This window comes from Acinonyx jubatus, chromosome B2, assembly GCF_027475565.1.
Source record: "Acinonyx jubatus isolate Ajub_Pintada_27869175 chromosome B2, VMU_Ajub_asm_v1.0, whole genome shotgun sequence".
NCBI lineage: Eukaryota > Metazoa > Chordata > Mammalia > Carnivora > Felidae > Acinonyx > Acinonyx jubatus.
This window is the reverse complement of record NC_069385.1, coordinates 126,275,830-126,300,124: the sequence shown is the minus strand read 5'-3', so window position 1 is coordinate 126,300,124 and position 24,295 is coordinate 126,275,830. Positions and strand designations below refer to the sequence as shown.

General features: G+C 39.6%; 1 protein-coding gene across 7 annotated transcripts in view; it reads right to left on the bottom strand.

The window, feature by feature from the left end:
- The window catches only part of CDYL (chromodomain Y like), a 237,069-nt gene that overhangs the window by 15,124 nt on the left and 197,650 nt on the right, over positions 1-24,295 (bottom strand). For 5 of the 7 annotated variants that reach the window (XM_027040213.2, XM_027040217.2, XM_053223090.1 and 2 more), the window contains 2 exons: positions 2,801-3,057; positions 1,411-1,583 (listed from right to left, as the gene is read on the bottom strand). In XM_027040213.2, coding sequence (XP_026896014.1) covers positions 1,411-1,583; positions 2,801-3,057 — 430 coding nt within the window. The remainder of the gene's footprint in view (positions 1-1,410; positions 1,584-2,800; positions 3,058-24,295) is intronic. The other 2 variants (XM_027040214.2, XM_053223091.1) reach the window with 1 other exon arrangement.

Here is a 24,295-nt window from a genome sequence, read left to right as displayed (position 1 = left end):
TTTGAAAACTATTAAAAATGTTATAAAAGGCCAAGTTAATGCCCTGACACCCTAACGTACGGGGTTCCAGGGCTCCTCTGATGGGCCAATTAGGACAGCACCTGTCAGAGCCACCTTGGGAAGTCTGCCAACTTCCCTGGTCCACCCCACACCCACCAAGATAGAATAAAGCACTCCCACCAATACTGACGTGCACTTCCAGGATGGTCTGGGGAACCTGGGGGACCAGGAAGCCCTGTGCTCCCAAGGTCCTGGCATAGGGTCTCAGCCATGCGGAGCCCAATAATCACCCAAAGAAGCTCAACTTCAACTCAACCAAGTACCTGGAGAATTGGAGAGGATCCAACCAAGTTTTCTTTGCACGTCTGTGTGTCTAAGTTTCCATCTCCCTGTACATTATCAAGGCAAAAGCATATGGAAAGCGTTCTTAGGGGTTATTCAGGGATAGGTCATTTTAGTGAGGTGGGTAGGGCAGTCCAATGGTCTTCCTGGTTGGTGACTGGGTTTCATAAATAAAATTAATTTCTAAATAATTAGATACATTTGATTATATTTCCAGTGATTAGCATGAGAAGTGAGGGATATGGAAACAGAATATGTACCTGTATATGCTTAACAGAACTAGGTGGTCCTAAGGAAGCTTTTTTGTAATGTTAGGAGATAGTAGGGGAAAATCTCCAAACGGAAGAGATGGAAATATCTAAAAGCAAGTTGCAAAATAACACACAGTATAATTCCATTTATTTAACAGAACTAAAAATAAATTCGTATTATCTATAATATGTATGTGATGCATATTTGACAGCGTTTAGAAAAAGGCTGGGAAGACATAAATGAAGGTGGGCTTCTGGGGGAGGGGAGCATGTGAGAGAAAAGGAACTCTTACTTTTCACTCTGTAAGATCTAGTTTTATGGGCAGCTGGAACTCAGGATGAACTTGAACAAGAATGAGTACTACTTGTACTAAAACAAACTTTTCAGGTGATGTTATGGAACCAGCTTGTCATAAAGCCTAGCCAATTTATTTCAGAGTAAGCAAATGGTAAATTATTATGTGAAAGAGAATGTATCTTTATTTAAGGGCTGAAGACAGAACGTGCTCATAGTACAATAATGGAAACTCTGGCTATATGCTATTGTACACGCTAATCATTAGAACATTCCCTGAGCACTCACTGGGTTTGAGCCAGCCTTGAAATCAGTTATTTGCTCAAGGCAACCAGTAATTTATGCCAGGCCCACAGAAAAGACAGATGATTTAATTAATTTTGATACCAGTGTCTCTCAGTGAAGGGAGACATGCATTTTACTCACAAGGCTTGTTGGAGCCTGTACTACCTACTACCAGGGATTGGTACACAAGGAGGGAGACACTCAAACCAACCATTAGAAAACACCACTTATGCATACCTGATAGCTTCCGCCATTTTAGTGCTTTCTCTTTTTCTGTCATCTGTTAAACGCCGTATAAAATAAATAAAGTCGAGACCGCAGCAGAAGACGCTGCCCACAGCGCTGAGCAGCACAAGCTTGCTATCGTCGGCAGCAGCTGTGCTCAGGGCACTCTGGACTTCTTTCATTACCTGGAAGTCACCAGAAGTTAAAGTGGCAAAGAGTATTTCTGATACAGAATCCCAGAAGCATTTTACTACTGGATAATCTGGACCCAGAGAAAGTACTGATATTGTTCCCTGTATCTACCACAATTTAAACTAATTCACAAACGTATTTCCTATAACCTGAGATTTGGAATGCTGGGGACAGAGTAAGTTACATGTCTAATTATGAACAGAATATAATTAGAAAGACATGTAAATCTAAGTTATCTTAATATTCTGGTCATTGTGACTCTCAGCAGATGAGGCAAGTTACAGAGGATATCCACTTGGCATTTCTACAGTTTGGACAGCAGGTGGCACATTCAACCAGTTGAAAGAAACTAGGGTTCCGTGCCCTTTTTTTTTTTAAACACCAGCCTACCACACTTGGGACAGAAACCCAGTAGTTTGGTGTGCAAATATATTAAACACAAGTTGTTTTAGAAGGGCACAAAACCATTGAAAATGACCTCTATGAAGCACGCGCAAATAACCAATGAAGGACTCTGTGGTCTAAAACTGTACCGGGGACCAACCCTGAACTGGTTTGTCCTGTGACCCTGGCCAGACTTAAACAAGCTTTGTGGAGTTTGGTTTTCTTGTCTGGAGAAAGCCTGACCTAGCTTTTCACAAGTGGAAAACAAACAAATATGAGGGCATAAATTTCCAAAACTTCGTGTTTTAGATATTTCTGAGTTCGTTTTTGAACCTCTGCAAGCAAGCAGCAGTCTCCCTGGATTTTGAAAGCCAACTTTACCAGCTACTACCCACAAGGGACAGGGGCCCAAGTCACTGCAGTGGGAACGAAGTTCCACCACGATGCTGAAGATGCACAGGAAAGATGGAACTGGGGGCCCGGGGCCGTTTTAATCTCGTCCGAACAAAGAGTCCTTCGAGAGTCTGATGACAAGCTAAAGACGAGCATGCGCACACAGGAGTTTCATATTCGAGTCTTGGGGGAGGCCTGCGCCCCCTGGAGAACGAGGCGGGCATGCACATGCGCACTTGCCCAGCTACACCAGAGGCACAGTGTTGTCCGGGGCAAGACTGCCACACCTTCCTTCTCTTGCCTACCTTCTGGCAGGGCCGCACTACGGCCCAGAAAGAGAGGGCACAAAGAGCACCGATTCCGTCCAGCCTGGCCGGGAAACAAGGGCGTGGAGAAACATGAAGCACAAAGCAGCCCAAGGGACGTCTCTCACCTCTGGGTTTAGTGAGTTATTCTCTGATGATTTTGTTGACAACAAGATGTGGGTGAAGCCATCCTGCTTCCTGACGACAATATCTCTGTATCTGTAGGCACTTTCTGTTTGCCTCACACTGAAACGCAACCGCTTGTCAAAAGGCTGGTCTCTTCTGTCGTCAATAAATTTCCTTTTCCCGGCTGTCACTCCTGTAACAGATGTCTGTATGTTGGTTGTTCCATTGGCTGTTAGCGCGTCCATAAATGGAGATGTACCTGCCGAGAGTTTGAAATCACAGTGGTCTGTGATGTCCAGCTATGACTCCCTCCCCAGTGTCGTGTCTGAACTGGGTAAAAATGCTCATTATGAACCCATGATTTAATGTATCAAAGCAAGGCTGTTAAAAAGTCTACTTTGAAAGGCATTTGTTTTCCTTCCAAGTCTGACAAGGAAATCACCCTCTTGCTTATCTTGCCTAAAAAATACAGATGGAAAGGTACTTGCTGAAAACAGGCTACAGAATTTGAGACTACTGGAGAATGGGATTAAAAGAGAAGGGGGTCTCATGAAGAGTACCTATTTCAGGCTTGAGAAGTTGGGATGAAAAAAGAAAATATCTTACTATTCCAGCCAAAGATACCTGCCATTCCGTTGAAGTTTCTTTTTTCTGAATGCAAGATGACTTGTACCGAAACGAAAAGCGAGGCGACCACCTGTTTCAGCTGGTCTACCGGGCGCTGCTGCAGTGGCCACCACTGCAGACCGGCGCCCCCTTGTGGGACACTTGAGACTCTCAGGTCTTTCTTCTGATGCCCTGGGAGGTGAGTATCTGCCCAGTTCTACATTTTCAAACAGCTTTCCAAATAGAACTTCAAGACAGTTCTCTTTCCTGCCACATAAAATGTTCTGCTAATTTTTCCTCCTGTGTCAGCTTCTCAGCGTCAACTTGGTTGCTGTCTTAAAGATATGGTCTCCTGAACCTAGTATTTCTTATAACAAAGGCAAGAGTTCCATTTAATGCTTTCCTACAATTATGAAGTTATATCAGGGTAAGAATTCAAGTATTAAAGGTAAATAATTATTCATATGAATTTTCTGAATATTATCTCACCTGGTAAGGAATATATAGAGCCTTTGGGGACGGTGTGGAGAAAGGGAAAGAAATGTAGGAAAACTGTATCAAGCTTTACTAATAAAATTAGCACTGGCAGAAGTTCTCTGAGGGGAAGAACATGAATTATAGGTCAGAAATACTTCTTCCACAATGAAAGAAAATAAGCCAGGACTACCAGAAAAGACTCGGGAATGGACATTTAGAGAAATCAAATAATCTCCCTTGGTAAAACAACAGGGCTTTCATTGGTTGAAATGCTTTTGAGGTGTTTAAAAAAAATTCAATTTTTTGAAATTTCGGAAGAGGTTATAATACACGCACATGGTTCAAGAATCTACAACTGTAAAAAGATATACCATAAACGGTCTCCCACCACTCATGCTCTCCATTTGCCCAGGACCGCCCCCCCTCCCCCCTCATTAGCTACCATGTTTGGTTTCCCAGTCTCCTTCCACTGTGTCTTGATATATACACAGGCAAATAAGAATATAAATATTTCTACCCCCCCCCCCCATTAAAAGACACAAATGACAGTTTAGTAGACACAGTATTTTGTCACATCTTGTTTATTCATTCGACAGTATCTTAGAACTTGTCTTATCAGGTCATGTTTTGTTCTTTTCTAAGGCTGCACAACAGTCTACTGAATGGATGTTCTATAATCTACTTTTACCAATCCACACTGCAATAAACACAAATATTTAATGGTTGTTTGGTATTACAAACAATGCTACAATGCAAACCTTGGCCTCTCTCATTCCAATGCTGGCCAGTATCTCCAACTGAAAGATCACTGGATTAGCTGTTGTTACCAGCAGCACTGGGTGTTGCTGAATCCTTCTGAGGAAGCTAGCAAGGATCCTTTCTCTTTGTTTTAATTTTCAATCTCTCTTCTATCAGAACCCTCCCCATCTGTGTTTAAACACCTTCTTCAATCTCTTGTGCTCTCAGATACCCCTCTAATCTGCTCTTCTCAGCACTGCCCTCTCTCCTCATGCCCATCATGGTCTCACCAGGTCTACACTTGCTGCCTCCTCGTCCCCTCCATCCTCTCTACACTCCACTGCAGCTAGAGGCCACATGACCAGATAACTTCTGAGTAACAGGGAACTGGATCACAGATGACTCTGAACCATTAAGCCTGGGTGTGTAGGAGATGGGGCACCCACAGGGTAGTCTGACATAGTTGGGGGATGAGGACAGGGGAGAAACTTGGCTTTATCCATGGTTACTATTAGGGTACAGATGCTCCAGAGTCCAGGAATGGGGGCAGGAAAAGTCGGGATGGAGATGAGTACTTGGGAAGTGGTGCCCAGAGAGGATGGTTGGATCTAGAAGTAGGAGCTCCAAAGGGAGAAGTGAGGAGCGAACTTGCTGGGGAGACACATGTAGGGCCAAGAGGCAGCAGGGAAGCAGGGAGGCTGTAAGAGGCTTCCTTCAAAGGAAGGACAGGCTGCCATGGCCATGAGGACATGTCAACAGTGGCATGTGCCTCACAGAGGTGGAGGAGAACAGAGAAGAGGCAATGGAGGGGAGATAAGAAGCCATTAATAAACTCAGGCAAGTTGTGTCACTAGAGCATGAAGGGTAAAAAAAAAACAAAACTGTAGGATACAATGAGAGACAGATCAAAGTTGTTAAATAGAAAACATGCATTTGTTAAAATGCTGTTTTCAGGAACACAGAGATACAGCTGCAGGTGAGAGGGCCCTGATGTGGATGTGATGGCTGACAATGCTCTCCCTGCCTAAACAGAGAGCACATGAGAAGCAATACTTTGCACAGAGGCAAGCTGGAGGCCACCTGACTCAGGGTGAAGGGTGATCTGACAAAATCGAAATGAGTGGAGGCTCCAGCCTGCCCAGGAGGACAGCGTTCTTGCAGAATACACATGCCAGTGTGCTAGTAACAACAGGTGAGAGCTGTCTGGATCTTTGAGAATTACTAACCTGAGCTGAATTAATTGGTGCTGTATCAGAACACAACAAGAAAGACCCAGCAACACAGGGGAAGGCCTGTTGAAGGCTGGCTAGCTGCCTTCCGCCAGGACAAAGCCTGCTGACTTTGGATCAGCCCCCTCCACCCCTGAACTGCTCTCTCAGTCTCTTTTCTTTCCCTATTTAAAAGACACGCATTCCTTACCTCTATAGGCAGATTTCCTGGTGGCTTCTTTCCACAGAAGCAGGATTTCTAGGCTATGGGGTCTATGTAGCCTTTATATGTGAGCTTCACAAAAGCCCATTTTCCTTTCTTTGAAGCAATAGGTCTTATGGAGCTATCCGTGGTTCTGCAAATGTGGAAATGGATTCATGTTGGCTCATGCTGACCAGGATTGTTGAACTTGGCCTTCATCTCCCTGTTAAAACTGCATTGGCTCACTCGTGCCATTACAGTCCATGCTGATTTCAGACTCTGTGATCCTGCTAGGGCCTCAAGTACCACGCCCACCCCAGTAAGACTCCTGGGACCCCTTCTTATCTACCTACAGGGCCATGTGACATCTAACAGTGCTGTATTTGGGTAGAGAAGTGTTCACAGTGGGACTGCATCTCAGAATCACAGGCTGCCAGCACTGAGCTAGGTCCTGACCCCTACCTCACCCCTACCTCACCCCCATCTGTCATTTATAACCCTTAGCCCCTCACTCATGACAAGCTAGCCATGGCATTCTTTCACTGGCCAGGGCCTTTGTACTTGCTCTTCCCTCTGCCTAGAATGTTCTTGCCCTAGAGCTTCAAATGGCTGGTTCCTTCTGCTCATCTGAACGGCAGCTCAAAATGTCATCTCTTCAGACAAGTCTTTGTGGAGAAGCCCCTCCCCCTAATGGGGGCCCTCCCATCGCAATTCACTTCGCCCCGGCTTGTTTTTCCCATAGCCCTCCTCACCAAAGGTATTTCTTCCTCATTTGATTTTTTATTTATTGTATATATTGCCACTGTACTCCACTAAGCTCTGTGAGAGCAGGGTCCCTATGTGTCTCATTCACTAATGTAATCCCAGGGCTTGGAACACTTCATATTTACTGAATAAATGAAGGTAAGGGACCTTCAAGTCCCACCAGTCCAGTGCCCTTCACTCAGGGACGAGAAAGTAAGTGGCCTGTCCAGCGTCACACCGTTAGCTGATCACCTGGTGCCAATCTCGGGACAGCAGGTGCTATCCTTTAGAGCAAAATCAACTGCTAATGACCAATCTAAAAAAGGTAAACACCGAGATTCAGCAAAAAATATCCTCCACACATAAACTGTGTGAAAATTCTCTGTGACTCCCTGGACCCACAGCTCTGACGAAAAAGTAGAGCAAACGTTCTGAGTGGACAGTTCCTTAAGGATTTGGATTCAGAGACTACTAAACGCCTTCCTAGGATTTATTGGCATAAAAGTCAGCCAGGAAAAAACCCACTTTAGTGCCTCTCCTAATAAATGGTTTTCTTTTAACATGCTCGAGAGTAAAAAGGATACCCTCAAACATGTATTTCTTAACCTGTTAGAATTCATTGCTTCAAAAAGCACATCTCTCTAAAAATGAAATGTGCCTTCTGCTTCTAAACTTAAGAGAGAAACAGTAGCTGCATTTCGTTACTTGCCAGTGAGGAGTAGAAAACTGAACAAAATCTACCAAACAACTATTTCAGAAGCTGGACAACAGACAGTGCAGGACCACGTTCCCAGTGTGAAAGCTGGGAACCAGGCTTTCTGCCTGGAGGCTATTTCCACACGGTAGGTACAGGGACACTGCGTGCAGCTCAGCAAAAGTGCTAAAATCAGGAGGAGCCCAGAAGGCTTTAATTTGTGGGGCAGGGTACTTTAAAGGAGGGAGCTACACAGAAAGTTCCAGAACTGCTTATGGATCCTCTTGAGTCCTTACTGAACCACCAATCTCAGTATGCATGAGGTGAAACTCCACAAGGTTGGCAGACCAACAACTTTTGAGGAAAAAATTACCTATGAACATGTAACTGCCAGAGCACACACAGGGCTCCACAGAGTGGAGAGGGACACTGGGTCGAGACCCTGGAACAGGCACATATTAGTAGTGGAAGTACTCTAGCTCTAGAACTGCACTAACAACACTTAAAAATAAGCCTTCAAAGGATCAGATTTGCAAGTAAAAATTGGCTGTCAGAACAAACCTAACACTTAAAAAAGTGGACAAGAAAATCCAGCGCCCCAAAATGTAGAAGTCCCAGTGTGTAACAGCTAAAAAAATTACTAGATATGCTAAGAAATAGAAAAATTGGACCTATGACCAAGACTAAATCAGTTAATAGAAAGAGATCTAAAAATAAAAGATGATGAAATAAGAGAAAAGGACATTTCCAAAACTTATAAACAACCTCAGTGTGCTCAAGAATTTAAAAGACAGGAGTGCCTGGGTGGTTCACTCGGTTAAGCATCCAACTTCAGCTCAGGTCATGATCTCACAGTTATGAGTTCAAGTCCTGCATCGGGCTCTGTGCTGACAACAGCTTGGAGCCTGGAGCCTGCTTCGGATTCTGTGTCACCCCTCTCTCTACCCCTCCCCCCACTCACACTCTCTCTCTCTCTCAAAAATAAACATTAAAAATTTTTTTAAAAAATTTAAAAGATAACACAAACATATGAATTTCATTCGGTATGTTTAACAGATTAGACGCTGCGCAAGATAAGATCAGAGGGGAAAAAAAAGAAACATCAGAGAACTTGAAGACCAACAGATTCTATCCAAAATGAAACACAGAGAGAAAAGAAAAAACAGAGTAGAGCCTGGGTGTGGGCTATCAGACCATCTAGCATATGCATAATTTGAGTCCAAGAAAGGGTGTGTGCATGTGTGTAAAAACATTTGCAGAAATAATGGCTCAAAGTTTTCCATATTCGATGAAAACCAGAAGCTTACAGACCCAAGAAGCTTAACAAATACCAATCAAGATAAACAGAAAACCACAGTAAGGCACATAATAATCAATCTGCAAATGCTAGTGATAAAAGAAAATCTTCAAAGCAGACAGAAAGAAAAAAGCAGGAAAGGGATGGCATCTTTAAAGTGCATGAAGTAAGAAATAAAAAGCTTACAGCACACATACACCATATCTGTCTTTCAGAAACAGGAGAAATAAAAACTTTTCTAGACAAAAGCTGAGAAAATCTGTAGCCAGCCGACCCACACTATAAGAAATGCTAAAGGAAGTTCTTCAGGGAAAATGCTAGCAGAAAGAAGCTTGGATATATATGCAAAAGAACTGATAAACATGTGGGTAAAAGTGAACCTACACAGACTATATATCAAGTTTAATTAACTAAAAGGAGGTAGTAATTGGCTAATCCCACCCCCCCCCCCAACTCTCCCCTGAGTTCACATCAACCTAACCAGAATGAATAAAAACCACTTTGTATACACTACATAAATACATTAGAGTATCTTCAAGAAATTGACATCTTTCTGGAAAAATATGAATTCTCAAGACTGAGCTCAGATACAACAGAAACACAGAGAAAAAATAACCAAGGAAAGATACAAGTAAAGTTATATGGGGCTAGGCAAGGTAGGAGCAGCTGAGTACAAAAGAAAACAGTTTCAAAGTTCTGAGGAAAGAAGGAAATCTACCAAGTTCATTTTGCAAAGAGGATAATGTAACTCTGATGTCAGAACTTGACATGATGACACAAAACCACACACCAATTTTACTTATTTCTTGTGACACCACGGTCCCATTTTATTAACATTAAATACTGCAAAGCTATCTTTCTCAATTTCAATTCTAATAGACTTCCAATTGCAACCCCAGTGACTAAGATTTGGCTGGAAGACAAGCTAAGAAATTTTGGAAGAGAATAATGAGTGATACGTACCTTGCTAGTTGTATATTCATAACTATTAAGGGCATGGTTCTACTCTAGGGGAAAATGACCAACTAGAATTAACCAAAGACTAGCTCCTAGGATGACAATCTGTGTATTACAAATAAACAGAAGTTGGTAAAGATCATTCAATAAGTGGTAATCAAAAACCGAGTAGTTAATTTTCTTGGAACAGTCATTTTATGTCTTTACTCAAAATGAAACACAGATACATACACACACACAAGATGAGCACAGAAAAATGCTTTCAATGGAATGAAAACACCAAAACATGAAAAACTGATGTCCCAAATAAAAAATGAAATAACCTTTTCTACCCATAAATTAGGAATCTTTTAAAATATGGCAATTAAATCAGGGCTGGTGAAGAGCACACATACATATACGGATACCTTTCTAGAGAGCAATTCTGTAAGATGTGTCCATCAACCTTTGTCCTTGTAATTCAATTTTTAGAGTTACACTCTAACAGAAAAGAAATTATATGGCATATTTTCACATATAAAAGGTATTCAAATAATTTTATTTTTAAAATGGAGAAACTGGAAAGAGCCATAATTGTAAGAGTAAGGAAATGGTTAAATGACCAATGGGACACATGCACCTGACACATAGAAAGCAGCCACTATCAGGATGTTTATGAAGACTGTTAACATACAGGTCAGTAAGTGTTTCACAGCAGCTACTGTTTACATTATATGTTACATATGCCAAGCTTTTAACCTAACTCTAATTAAAACCACACGGACATCTGAAAGTTGGGTTGTATCTGCAGATCTGTTCTCAAGCTTGTGTTCTATTACTTTGTTACAACCAAAATTACACAGCACAGAAATGAAAATTAAATGTATCAAAAGGTATTATAGTGTAATCAACAATGCTTACATGTGAGTTTACTAAAAATGTAAATACATAAAAAAGTCAATAATGGCTCTTTCTTAGTGATAGAGATATGGGTAATTTTTATATTCTTGGTATTTTGTAAATTTTTTATTTTTATTTTTTTTAATATATGAAATTATTTATTTATTTATTTTTTAATATATGAAATTTGGTATTTTGTAAATTTTTACAATTTACTGATATCAGGGTAAAAACCACTTGAAAACAGACTACAGCAACCAAAATCCAGACAAAAACTTCTGGGATATTATTTTTAAATAGGTAAAGATTTATTGGTATTTCCCTAAGTGTATTTTAGTTTATGGTTGTTTAATCAAAAGTTGGCAAATTCAAGGAAGTATGGGTCTCAGGTGCAAGAGAAGTTCAAAACCTGCTGACTGTTACTTTAGTCTAAAGTTAGAGAACAAATACTACAGTATCTACAGAATTATTACTTTTTAAAAAATGTTTTTTGAATTTTTTTTTTTATTTTTGAGAAAGAGAATGTGTGTGGGGGAGAGGCAGAGAGAAAGGGAGACACAAAATCCAAAGCAGGCTCCAGGCTCTGAGCTGTCAGCACAGAGCCTGATGTGGGGCTTGAAGTCACGAAGCACGAGATCATGACCTGAGCTGAAGCAGATGCTTAACCACTGAGCCACCCAGGTGCCTCAGAATTATTACTTTTTAAAGTTTATTTATTTTGGAGGGTGAGGGAGGGAGGGAGACAGAGAGAGAGGGAGAGGGAGAAAGAGGGAGGGAGGGAGAATGAGAGGGAAAGGGGCAAGGGCAGAGAGAGAGGGGGAGAGAGAATCCCAAACAGACTCTGTGCTGTTCAGCATGGAGCCTGATTCGGGGCTCAATCCATGAACCATGAGAACATGACCTGAGCCGAAATAAAGGGTCAAGTGACTGAGCCATCTAGGTGCCCCAGTGTCTATAGAATCATTAACACTCCTTTACAGAGTTTAACATTTCAAAACATTGTCTCCCATACCTACTGAACCTAATCCTATTTAACCATACAGAAGCCTACCACTTTATTCAGATTATATAATCTGCAAACTGAATTAACAGAAAACTTTTCAAATGAACAAAGTTTCCTTCTCCATTTCCCACATAAGCCTGGTGCTGTTTAGTGCATGATTTTGCATAGTGTGGTAATTTTTAGGGATGTTGGGATATGTTGCATTGCATTTAGGGATGTTAGGATATGTTGCATTATAGCAGAACTGGCTGCAAGTTTTCTTTCCATTGCTCAGTATCAAAGTCATTCTTCTTGCCTGAGATCAAGAAAGAATTTATTCACAGCCACGTTTTAGACCTGGCCCTAAAAATAAAATCACCTAACTAACGATTAGCTTCAAGAGGCCATACATAAACCAAAAAGCAACTGCTCACTGGGGAATTAGGATGAAAATGCTTATAATCAATCGCCACATTCAGACAGAGCTCTGGTATTCATCAGCCCAACCCCTCCAGGAGGAACTTGCCAGGCAGGGGCTCCACCCAAATGCCACTGAAAAGTGCCTGGACACTGCCATCCCCACCCCAACAGAGTGGGCTTCCACGGCAAAGGCCCCCGTGGCTTCTCAAGGTGAAGGAACACTCTCCAACTGGAGAGGGCCAGGTGTTGCATGTTTGTGTTCTGAAGTGCTGAAGTGGGCTCTGCTTTCTCTGCCGGATCCCTTCCTTTGTCTTCCATGGCAGGCTGCTCCCAAATCTCTCTACCCACAAATCTGTCTTTAGAGCTTCATACTCACTTTCAAGCTAATTACACCCCACTGTTTCAAAGAGCAACCCACCACAAAATCCTCCTTAGGGGACCCGTGTTTAAGGGCAATGGTACCTCAACTGCCAATTCCAGCCAACCTCCATGTACCAAAAGAGCTCCTCCCCTCCCCTGCGGACCATAGCCGCATCTTTCTTGCTCCACATCAGTCAGGGGGAATCTTGTCCTGCCTGGCACCCTGCAGAAGGGTGCAAATGATCTTTAGAATCTGTCAACACTTGTTGCCCCGTGACTCCCAGCCCACCTAGATTCTTCCAGTCAGGTCCCTGAGGATCAGCACATAGGTCAGGTCCCCCACTGCTGGTAAGATGTGCCCAGGCACCACCTGCTGCTCTGGCTTTGGGATTCAGAGATCATGTGCAAGTGTTGGTTTAACCTGGTCTGCAGGTCTTCTGGTTTCTCAACAGCATCATTAAGGTATCCCCTCCCTGGCCCGCTGCCACTGTGTGTGGCAGGACACTGACTACGGCTAGAGATCCACAGGGTCACAGGCCTCTGGGGGTCATGTCTTCCATCACTTGGCAATGGGAAGGGACAGATGCACCACCACCCTGCACACTCACATCTAGTTTATTAATGCCTCCTCCTCCTGGCCTCTGCATTGTTCTCTCGATTCGCCTGATTTTCACAATGATTATTCTAGATCTTGACTACTCCATCCACCTCACTGCCCCTCTGGCTCCTAGTTTTGCTACCGCACACTGGCCATGGCCAACTCTATGGTCACGATAGCTTTCCTCAACCCTCTTCATTCAACTATTTTCCTGATAAAACAAGAACAAAAAAACCCCAAAAAACCAAAAAACAAAAACCCAACTTAAATAAAAAACTTATCAGGTGAATAATTAAGGTTTTCCATAAGTTGGGTTTCTTTTGCATCTCCGACATTCTCTCCTAAGAATGAATCAGGCACTCTCCTCCCATTCCAGGCATGACCAGTTGCATCCAAGCTATTTAATATGAGCTGGAGCCATGCTCGCTGGCTGAGCGGGCTCCAAAACTTTGTACCGAGTAGCTACTGGCACAGTATTAGCACTGAGAAAACCATACTCCAAACTACTCATTCTTTAAAGAGCAAAAGTATACTTAAGAATGGAGGCTGTATAAAAGCCATTTTAGTCCATGAAGCATTCAAATTATTACCCTGAAACCACTAAATAACTCATGAATGCTAGAAATGTACTCAAGGCAGATGAATGAAAAACTGTGAAATCAACTAGTTAAAAAACAGAGTACACAAAATTAGGAAGCATTTTGAAAGTCAACAGAAAAAGGACCATAAGTGGTGGTTTCTTCAATTAAAATCACCCTGTGTAATAATTAACTTTCAGAAAGAACCAACCTAAAAATACTAGGTATGAAAAAGGAATGAGGAGACTTAAAAAGAAAAATACTATTTTGAGATAAAAAGTAGCAACTGATGAAACTATGTAACTTTAAATAAACTCCACTCAATGATAATTTCCTAAAACCTATGTCAGATCAGCCTGATTAAACCAAAGAATTATGAACCAGGAGATACAGGACAATATAGTATTAGATGTGGGAATTACTATATTTTGCCATCAGTAGCAGGGGTTCTCAATCTGTGCAGGAGCATCATGGGGCAGGTCTTTAAAAATGCTCCTTGGGCCCACATTCCCAACTTTCTGGTGGGGGCATCCAGGAGTGGAGCACTGGCACCTTTCCCATGAAATGCTGATGCACGCTGAGGGTGGAAAACCATAGATGTAGGGTAAATGGGCTTGATGTCCTCCACTGATGTAGCATTCTTGTGGCCTGAAACAGAATATTCAGGGTAACCTAAAGGGAAAAGCCTAAGTCAGAAGATGGAGACTAGATTAGCAGTAACATTTCCTCCAACTTGGAGGAAGGGTCACTAAAGTCCAAACAACAGAAACAAATAAGGAAATGGAAAAAAAGGAAAAGAATATATGATACTTAGAAGAAGCAAAGCACACTGGAAGGAATATAGGGAGATGCTAAAACAGGTAAGGAAGGGCATTAGGAATGTAGAGACACTTGAACTATTCTACAATATTCAGCACGACTGGTTTTTCTCCAATAATGAATTCAGTGAGCAAGTCAAAGGAGACAGTAAAAACTCAGATCTGGAAACCAACAGGGACTTTTCAGTGCTGGTCAGTATTGACAAGATCACACTACTTTCCCCTTTAAAGACTGCATTTTAGGAGACACGTTCACAATTTCACTGTTAAAGAGCCTCAAACAGTCTAATGGTTCTTGTATTACTTGTATTCATAATTTTTCAGTTAACATCATTTAGGAAAAGTGAACACATCCACATTCTGATTGATCACTCTCCCTCAGAATGGATTCTCCATTCATTGACAACAGTTTTCTAACTTTCTTCTTTGTCTTCACCAAAAGCAAGAGGGGAAACCCTGTGATCAATCATACTAGTCTATCAGAGGAGGTGAGCAGAGGTCAGAGAAATAAATGGAGGCAGAGGGACCACAACTAACACCCACGGGCTCATCCATACTTGTGGAGTGCAGTACGGGGCATCTCACTAAATCTGCCCTTTACTAGACGAAAACACAAGATCCAGAGAGCTTAACTGTCTTGCCTGAGGTCACGGAGCGGTGAGGAAGTGCAAAGCTCAGTTCATGCTCAGGCCCGCTCCATGCACCATGCAGAAAGACATACACATGGAAAGCTAAAGGGCGAAAGGTAAATGATGGAAATGAGTGATTAGTGACAATGACTGCCTTAATGTCTTCAAGAAGACGAGAAACATTTCCAGTAATGTTGTTTAACACTTGACAGAGTTAGATTTTAACTGGCTCAAGTACTTTGGCATATAGTTAAGTGCTCAATAAATAGGTGTTGAAGCTAACTGGTAAAAAAAAAAAAAAAAAAAAAAAAAAAAAAGAATATGGCATATCAGGGTACCATGCCATCAGCAAAGAAATGGAGATGGTCGGATATAAATTTAAAGGACTCTGATGAAGGTTTGCCATCGAAACCAAGATGGAAAAGAACAGGCTGAAATCAGCCTTTAAAGGGTTTTACCAAATTAAAAATAAAGAGTTAAAGAGGAAATGGATTTAATGCTGGAGGCAATGGAGAAGGATTACAGGGAGTCAACGGCTCAGCCACCTGCTGGAACACTTAAACATTCAGCCTAGGGAAAGAGGAATGTAAAAGATCTTCTAGGGGCCAGAAAACGTATTCTAAGCCATTAAAAAAAAAAAAAAAAAAAAAAAATCAAGGGCTGTTACAACTCCCAACGTCTAATCAACTGCTTATTCAGCTGTAAGGGCTCCGAACTAGAGTCCTCAGGTTACTTGTGGCGTCCACCTGAGGAAGGGCAGGAGGAACTGCTTCCTCACAAACGGGGAGAAAATCGCTGCTGGGTCAGCACACTGTGAGTCTGGTTATGTGGGCGGAGAGGTGAGCCAGTACTGTCACCACCAGTAAATTCTTCGTCCTACAGAGAGAATGCTTAGGAAGGATACCCCACGTGCGTGGGTCACGGCTTCCTCACTGTGTCTACAACACACCCATCTCGAAGTGTATACTTCTGTCCACCTCAAAGCTGGAACTTCCCTTATCTACTAACTTTGCCTAAAGCAGGACTGAAGGCCATCACTTTTCAGAGGAACGGTTCTGGGATGGATGTATCATGCTAGTGCGATGATCGAAAGAAAAACAACAACAACAACAACAACAATGTACATGATCTAAGAAGTGACCTAGAATCTGGTGAAGATCACGTTAACTTCTCCTGCTTTCACCCCGAGTGCCACCTGGAGCTGTCAGAGCTGTCGGGGCATCGGCAGTGCCATGAAAGGCTGTCGACTGCTCACAGGGCTCACCTGTGGGACTGGGAAGCAGGTCGGCCTCTGTGGGCACCTGTGGATTTTATGCTTCAGAAAATTACAGTCCAGTGGCATCAGGTCAGCCTGGTCCCAGGTCTCCATGCCACACTGACTCTCTGGGGCTCGTGCAGACAGATACAACAGAGTCCCACGTGGAGCCCCCAATCCAGCAGACCAGAGGCCCGCCTTCAATTCCCCTCCACTCCTACCACCTGTCTGTCATAAGAAGAGAGGAGGAACTCCTAATAAAAACAAACCTCTGAACTATACATTACTACCTAGCCAGGCACGGGGAAGGGACATTCTAATACCTCAGAAGTAGCCTGATCTTCACTTTGCTTTTCTCTCTCACTGTATGTCTTTTGCAAAAATCTTAAATAAAATATTAGCAAATTGAATTTAGAATGTAATTTTTTATTGTGGATGTAGTCAAAATTTATCATTTTAACCATTTTTAAGGCCATTAAGGCCTTAAAGGACACAGTTTGTGCAACCTTTACTACTCTCTCCAGAACTCTTTCCATCTTCCCAAACCGAAACTCTGAACTCATTAAACAAAAACTGTCCATTCCCCAACAACCATCATTCTACTTTTTGTGTCAATGAATTTGACTATTCTAGATACCTCAAAAGTGGAATGCTATGAATCTGTCCTTTGTGCCTGGCTTATTTCACTGAGCATAATGTCTTCAAGGTTCATTCACACTGTAGCATGTGTTAGAACATCATTTCTAAGACTGAATGACACTCTACTGTATATATAAACCACATTTTAAAAAAGATTTTAATTTTTTTAAGTAATCTCTACACCCAACATGGGGCTCAAACTCATAGCCCTGAGATCAAGAGTTGTATGCTCCACTGACTGAGCCAGCCAGGTGCCCCAAAGCCGTATTTTGCTTATCCTATCATCCATCAAAAGGCATTTTTGAGTTGTTTCCAACCTTTTGGCTACTGTGAATAATGCTACTACGAACAATGTACAAATATCTGAGACCCTACTTTTGATTTTTGGACAGTCCACCTAGAGGTGGAATTGGTAATTCTATGCAGTATACAGAAATATCTGTATCTGTTGATACAGAAAATGGATTATTTGATAATTTCATGTTTGCTTTTCTGAAATTACATTTAATATTTTCCTAAATTAGCTAGAAGGTGTTTAATTAGTAATTAAAATCAAACTCTTGGAGAGGATCTAAATCATGGACTGATGAGGATTACTTCCACTTCAGTACTAATTTTTTTTTTTTCTGCGATCAGAAACCACAGAAGACAATGTTGAAGACTGATTAATATAATCAATGATAAATTGTGCAAGGATCCATAGCCAATTCTGAGGCTTAGTTTAGAGACAAAACCCTCAAAAAACACATCATTTGTTTCTCTTTTTATGGCCAGGAATTGTTTTCTGCTAGCCAATATTGCAGTTTTAATACGGGTCACATACTTCCTTGGGGTAGGATCCAGGCCTCATCAAGCTTGTACCTGTGATTCTGAGCACTAGCCTTGCTATTATGGTCACTCAGAATTTGCTGAATGACATTTTGACAGTAGAAAAATAAAAAGAATTTAGGGATTTTTGTTTTTTAGAACAGAAACACTCCAATAAGCAATGTCACTGTAAGCTATGCAAGCATCTACAATCAGTTCAGAGTACAACTAGAGACAATTGAGCGTCCTTGTCCATGTTTTAAAGTTTTGTGGTATAAAGGTCAGTATTCTACAGCATTATTATATGTAGAAGAACTCTCTGTCAGTTTTAATCTTCATTTTGAGTTGTGCTGAGCTCCTCAGAGAGCATTAATCTCTAAGGGGATTTGGATTCCTAAATCTAGAAAAGCAATGAAGTCCTTAATAGACCAAAGAAAATTTAAGCATCCATCTTTACCCAGCTCTTAACAGTATGGCAATAACTTAGTCACAAAGCTATTAGCAACCAACGTTTTAGAATCAAAGTTAAGAATACTGAGGAAACTGAAATCCTTAAAATTGAAGTGTATTATTTGAAGAGGTTAATGGAAAACTTTATTCAAGCATGATCAATCTTTAATTAAAAATGCAAATTCAAGCTCTTAGGTTTAGTTTTACTATGGCAAACCAAAACAAAAAAATGAAAAATTACTAGCAATATAAATCCTATTATTCTAACTAAGCATATCAGGGTAAGTTCTAAAATAAATATAGTAAGACAGGTGATACTTCAAATTTAGTATATTTTATTTCCTCATTAACAGCTTTGAAAATAAGACAAATACTGGAAAGAAAATAACTACTTGAAATTTGTCCACTATAATGTCACCTTAAAGTACCAAAAAAGGAACAGAAAATAATGAGACCCACCTTCCTCTTCAGTAGCAAGAATAAAAAAGGACTGATAAGAAAAACAAACAAAATAGAAGAAGAATAACTATCTACAAGGTTTAATTCTCCAGCAATGGAATCTTATAATTTACCACATCTACAAGAATTTTATTTTCTGCAAAAATGATTCTGCCTTATCTGACATAGGACTGAATTCTTTTAATACTTTTCTTCATACTGTGACTTTTAGGACCAACTAGTTTCTGCAACTAATGCTTTAGTAAGATAATGAATTAATTACAATCTAATTTCTCTATTTCACTTTAACGGTACATGGCCATTAATTTCAAGTCCTAGATATTAAAGGAAGATACAATCTTGGTTAGATACATGTAGAATAGAACCAAACTTCTACTCCAAATAAAAGAACTGTCCTGCCCCTACTCCACCTTCCTACAATAGCCCAGCAAGAACTGAGTAAAAAATCAACTGGTGTCTTCCTCTAAAAGCAAAAGCATGGAAAGAGTAGTTCTCTATGAATCAGGCATACATAGATAGCTGAAAGGTTATGGAAGAGCACACTGAGAAAAACCTTCCAGCAACCACAGCAAGGCAAAACCCAAACCCAGCTGAACTCTTACTAGAATGACTCAACCCCCCACATTACCTGCCTGAGAAAAGCCATACTCATTTCTAGGCATACATATTATTTATCTCAGTTTCTCCTGTTTTTACAAGACGTCCAGCATTCAATAAAAAATTATAAAATGCACAAAGACCAAGAAAAAAATACAACTCATAGTTAAGGAACAAAGCAATCAACAGAACAGACTCAGAAATAACCCAGATCATGGTACTATTATATAGGGACATTAAAATAACTAAGATACATGTAAAAGAATCCATCAGAAAAGGTAGACAACTTGCATGAACAAATGGGGCATTCCAGCAAAGACACAGAAATTATAAGAAAGAGTCAAATGTTAAAGCTAGAAATAACAACAAAGCCTGGAGAAGGGAAGAATCTGATTTCCAGAGTTGCCATATTATTTTAAAAGTCCTGCTTTTGCATCAATCACAAGACATGCAAAGATATGAGAAGGCATGATCTATTCCATAGGGAAAAGAGCAATCAACACTTTTTTGATGTTTCTCAACACTGAGCAAGTCCAGATACTGGACTTAACAAAGACTTTAATCAGCTATTTCAAATACGTTCAAGAACTAAAGGAAATAGTGTCAAAGGATTAAAAGGGGAAGTATGAGGAAAATACCTAACCAAATAGTATCAACAAAGACAGCCTATTTTAAAAAACAGAAATCCTTGAGTCGAAAAGTACAATTACTAAAATGAAGAAAAAAAATAATCAGAGCAGCAGATTTGGACTGACAGAAGAAATAATCACCAAACCTGAAGATAGGTCAGCTGAAATTATCTAGTCTGAGGGAAAAAAAAAAAAAAAAACAATGAAGAAAAAGAACAGAACCTCAGAGGACTCTGGGACATCATTAAGTATACCAACACACACATTATGGGAGTCTCAAAAGGAAAGGACAGAGGTGGAAAAAAATATTTGAAGAAATAATGTCCAAAACCTTCCAAAATTTCATAGAAAATATTAACCTGTATACCCAAGAGGCTCAAAGAATTCCAAATAAAATAAATTTAAAGAGATCCTCACCTAGACAAATCATAATCAAAATGTTGAAAGGTAAAGAGAGAATCTTGAAAGTAGGAAAAGAGAACCAACATGTTGTTCAAAGACTCTTGATAAGATAGGGGCACCTAGGTAGCTCAGTTGGTTAAATGTCTGACTCTTGGTTTTGGCTCAGGTCATGATCCCAGGGTTGTGTGATTGATCCCTGTATTCCCTGCTTAAGATTCCTATTCTTCCCCCCCGCCTCCTCCTTTGCCCCTCTTTCCCACTCATGCTCTCTTTTTCTAAAATAAAATCTAAAAAATGTAAAAATCAAAGACTTCTGATGAGATCAATACCTTATTTTTCAGTGGAAATTATGGAGGTCAGAAGGTAGTGGGCTGAAATATTTAAAGTACTGAAAGAAAAAGACTGTCAACCAAGAATTCTATAGGTAACATAACTAATGCTTGATAATGAAGGAGAAACTAAGGCATTTCCAGATAAACAAAAACAGACTGAGTGGCTAGCTGACCTATTTTACGATAAATATTAAAGAGAGTCTTTCAGGATAAAAACACCAGAGAATAACCGAAATCCACACAAAGAAATAAAAGACACTGGCAATGGTAACTAGAAAGGTAATTATAAAAGACAAGGTAAATGTATTTTAGTTCACAATTCTCTTATCTGATATAAAAGACAAGTAAATAAAGCAATAATTATATGTCTGTACTGATGGGCATATAGAATAAAATGATGGATTTTGTATGACAATAACAGCACAAAGGAGAGAAGAGAGAATAATGTTAAGAGTAAAGTTTTTATATACTACTGAATTTAACATTTTCATAGATTAAACTATAAATTGTAATCTTCTGGGCAACAACTAAGAAAAAAGCTAAAAAAGTATAGTAAAAAACAATAAAGGTATTGAAATAGTACATGAGACAATACCTATTTAATAGGAAAACTGGAAGGCAGTAATGGAGTAACAAGGAGAAAAAAAGGTGTGTGATATCAGTAATTACAAACACTCAATTTAAAAGGCAGAGATCGGCAGAAGGAATAAAAAGACCTGGTTCAACTCTCTGCTGTCTATAAGAAACCCTATATAAAAAGACACAAACAAGTTAAAGTCTGGGAAAGATATATGGTGCACAAATAATAACCAAGAAAGACCTGGAATACCTATACCACATGAGACACACAGATCTTAAAACAAATAGTTGCTTAAAAAAAATGAAGGCTATTTTGAAATAATAATAGTGTTAAACCATCATAACAATTATAAACTTACATGTATCTAACAGGAGAGCCCAAAAATGAAACAAATATGACAGAACTGAAGGGAGAAACAGACAATTCAGCAATAATCATGGAAGACTTTAATATCCCACTTTCAAAATGGATACTGACAGAGCTAGGCAGAAGATCAGTGAGGAGACTTACCACCACTATAAATCAACTAGACCTAACAGACATCTATAGAACAATCTACTCAACAAATGGTATGACCTGTGAACACACTGAATGAAATTAGAAATCAGAAGGAAATTTGGTAAACCCTTACATCAAAAAAGATCTCAAAGATCCGCTCTAAGAAACTAAAAGTTAGAAAGTATTACACCCAAAGCAAGCAGAAAGTAGGAAACAATAAAATTAAGAGTAAAACTTAATGAAATATACACTAGAAAAACAAGAACAAAAATAAAAGAAACCAAAAGTTAGTCTTTGAAAAAGGCAACAAATTCAACAAACCTTTTAGACTGACCGGGGGAAAAAAAAAGAATATTCAAATTACTCTAATCAGGAATGAAAGAGGAAACAGCACCAATGGCCTTAAAGAAGTAAGAAGGATTACAAGGGAATCCTATGAACAGCTGTATGTCAACAAATTAGATAACCTAGATGAAATGGACAAATCCTAGAACAATATAAATTACTGAAACTTACTCAAGAAGAAACAAAATTTGAATAGCCTTGTAATAAAAGATTATATTAATAATCAAAAAGCTTCCTACAAAGGAAAGGTTCACTGGTGAAGTCTACCAAACACATAAAGAAGGATTAAAACCAATCCTTCACAAACTTTTCCAAAAAACAGAAGAGGAGAAACACTTCTATACGCTTATTCTATGAAGCCACTATTACCCTGACACCAAAACCACACAAGGGTAATACAAGAAAACTACACACCAATAGCCCTTATGAATACAGATTCACAAATCCCCAACACAATATTAGCAAGCTGAATCCAGAAGCATACACAATTGATTTATACACCATGACCAAGTGGGATTCATCTCAGGAAGACAAGGTTGGGTCAATACATAAAAATCAAATCAATGTAATAAACCACATGAAAATAGAGGGCAAAAAAACCATATGATCATTTCAAAAAATACAGAAAAAGCGTATGATAAAATCCAAAACCCTTTCATGATAAAAACACTAAAAAAACTAGGAATAGAAGGGAATTTCCTCTACCCTGATAATGGGTATCTGTGAAAAATTCACAGAAAACATCATACTTAATAAGAGTGAAAACTTTCCCTGTAAGATCAGGAACAAGACAAAGATGTCCATTCTAGTCACTTCTATTCAACACTGAATTGGAGGTCCTAGCCAGGGCAATTAGGGAAGAAAATGAAATAAAATATCAGAAAGGAAGAAGTAAACTATTTATCTGCAGAGGAAACATAATTGTAAATACAGAAAACCCTAAGGAAATCACATACATACACATAATTATTAGAACTATGAAGAAGTTGAGCAAGGTGGCAGGATACAAGATCAATATATAGATATCAACTATTCTCATAAACTAGCAATGACAAAATGAAAATAAAAAAGAATTTACATTTATAATAGCATCAAAAAAAAGAATAAAATATGTAGGGATAAGTTTAACCAAAAAAGTGCAAGACCTGTATACTGAAAATAATAAAAGCTCACTGAAGAAATTAAAGATCTAAATAAATGGAAAGACGTTCCACGTTCACATATCACAAGACTTAACACTGTTAAATCTTTGGCAGTTCTCCCAAAGTCGATCAATGCAAATCCCAGATGACTTTTAACTGAAATGGAGAAGCTGGTTCCAAAATTCATATGGAATTGCAAAGAATCCAGAATAGCAGAGTGATCTTGAAAAAGAACAAAACAGGACTAATACTTCCTCATTTCAAAATTTACTACCAAGCTGCAGAAATCAAGGCAATGTGGTATTAGTATGTGAAAAGACATACAGATCACTGGAACAGAATTAAGAGTCCAGAAATAAACTCATATATCTGTGTTAACTGATATCTGACAAGGGTATCAAGGCCATTCAATGTAGGAGAGAATACTCTTTTCATTTACTGGTGTTGGAACAACAGGATAGGCATATGCAAAAGAATGAAGCTGGATCTGTACTGTATACAATATATAAAAATTCACACAAAATGGATCAACAACATAAATGAAAGGGCAAGGTGGATGGATTTTTCTTAGCTATGACACTAAAAGCACAAGAAGCCAAGGGTAAAATAAATACATGAGACATCATCATTAAAAATGTTTTTGCTTCAAAGCATACTATCAAGAAAGTGAAAAGACAACCAAGAGAATGTGAGAAATGTTTGGAAATCACATGTCTCACAATGTCTTGTAATATCCAGAAAACATATGCAGAATATATAATAAGCTCATACAACTCAACAATTAAAATACAAAAACCCAACTTGAAAGGGGGCAAAGGATCTAAATAGACATATCTCCAAATATATGCAAATTGGAAATAAGCACATGAAAAGATGCTCAATATCGTTAGTCATCTGGGGAAACACATCCCAAACCCACAATGAGATACCAGTTCACACCCGCTGGGATGGCTATACTAAACAGAACACCTATAATAACAAGTGTTGGGAAGAAAGTGGAGAAATTGGGACCCTCCCACACTGCTGCTGGAGATGTAAAATGGTACAGATGCTTTGGATAAATTTTACACCTCCTCAATATTAGACAGAGTTACTATATCACCGAGTTATTCCACTCCTCCATATATACCCAAGAGAACTGAAAACAAAGGTCCACACAAAAGCATGTATCTAAA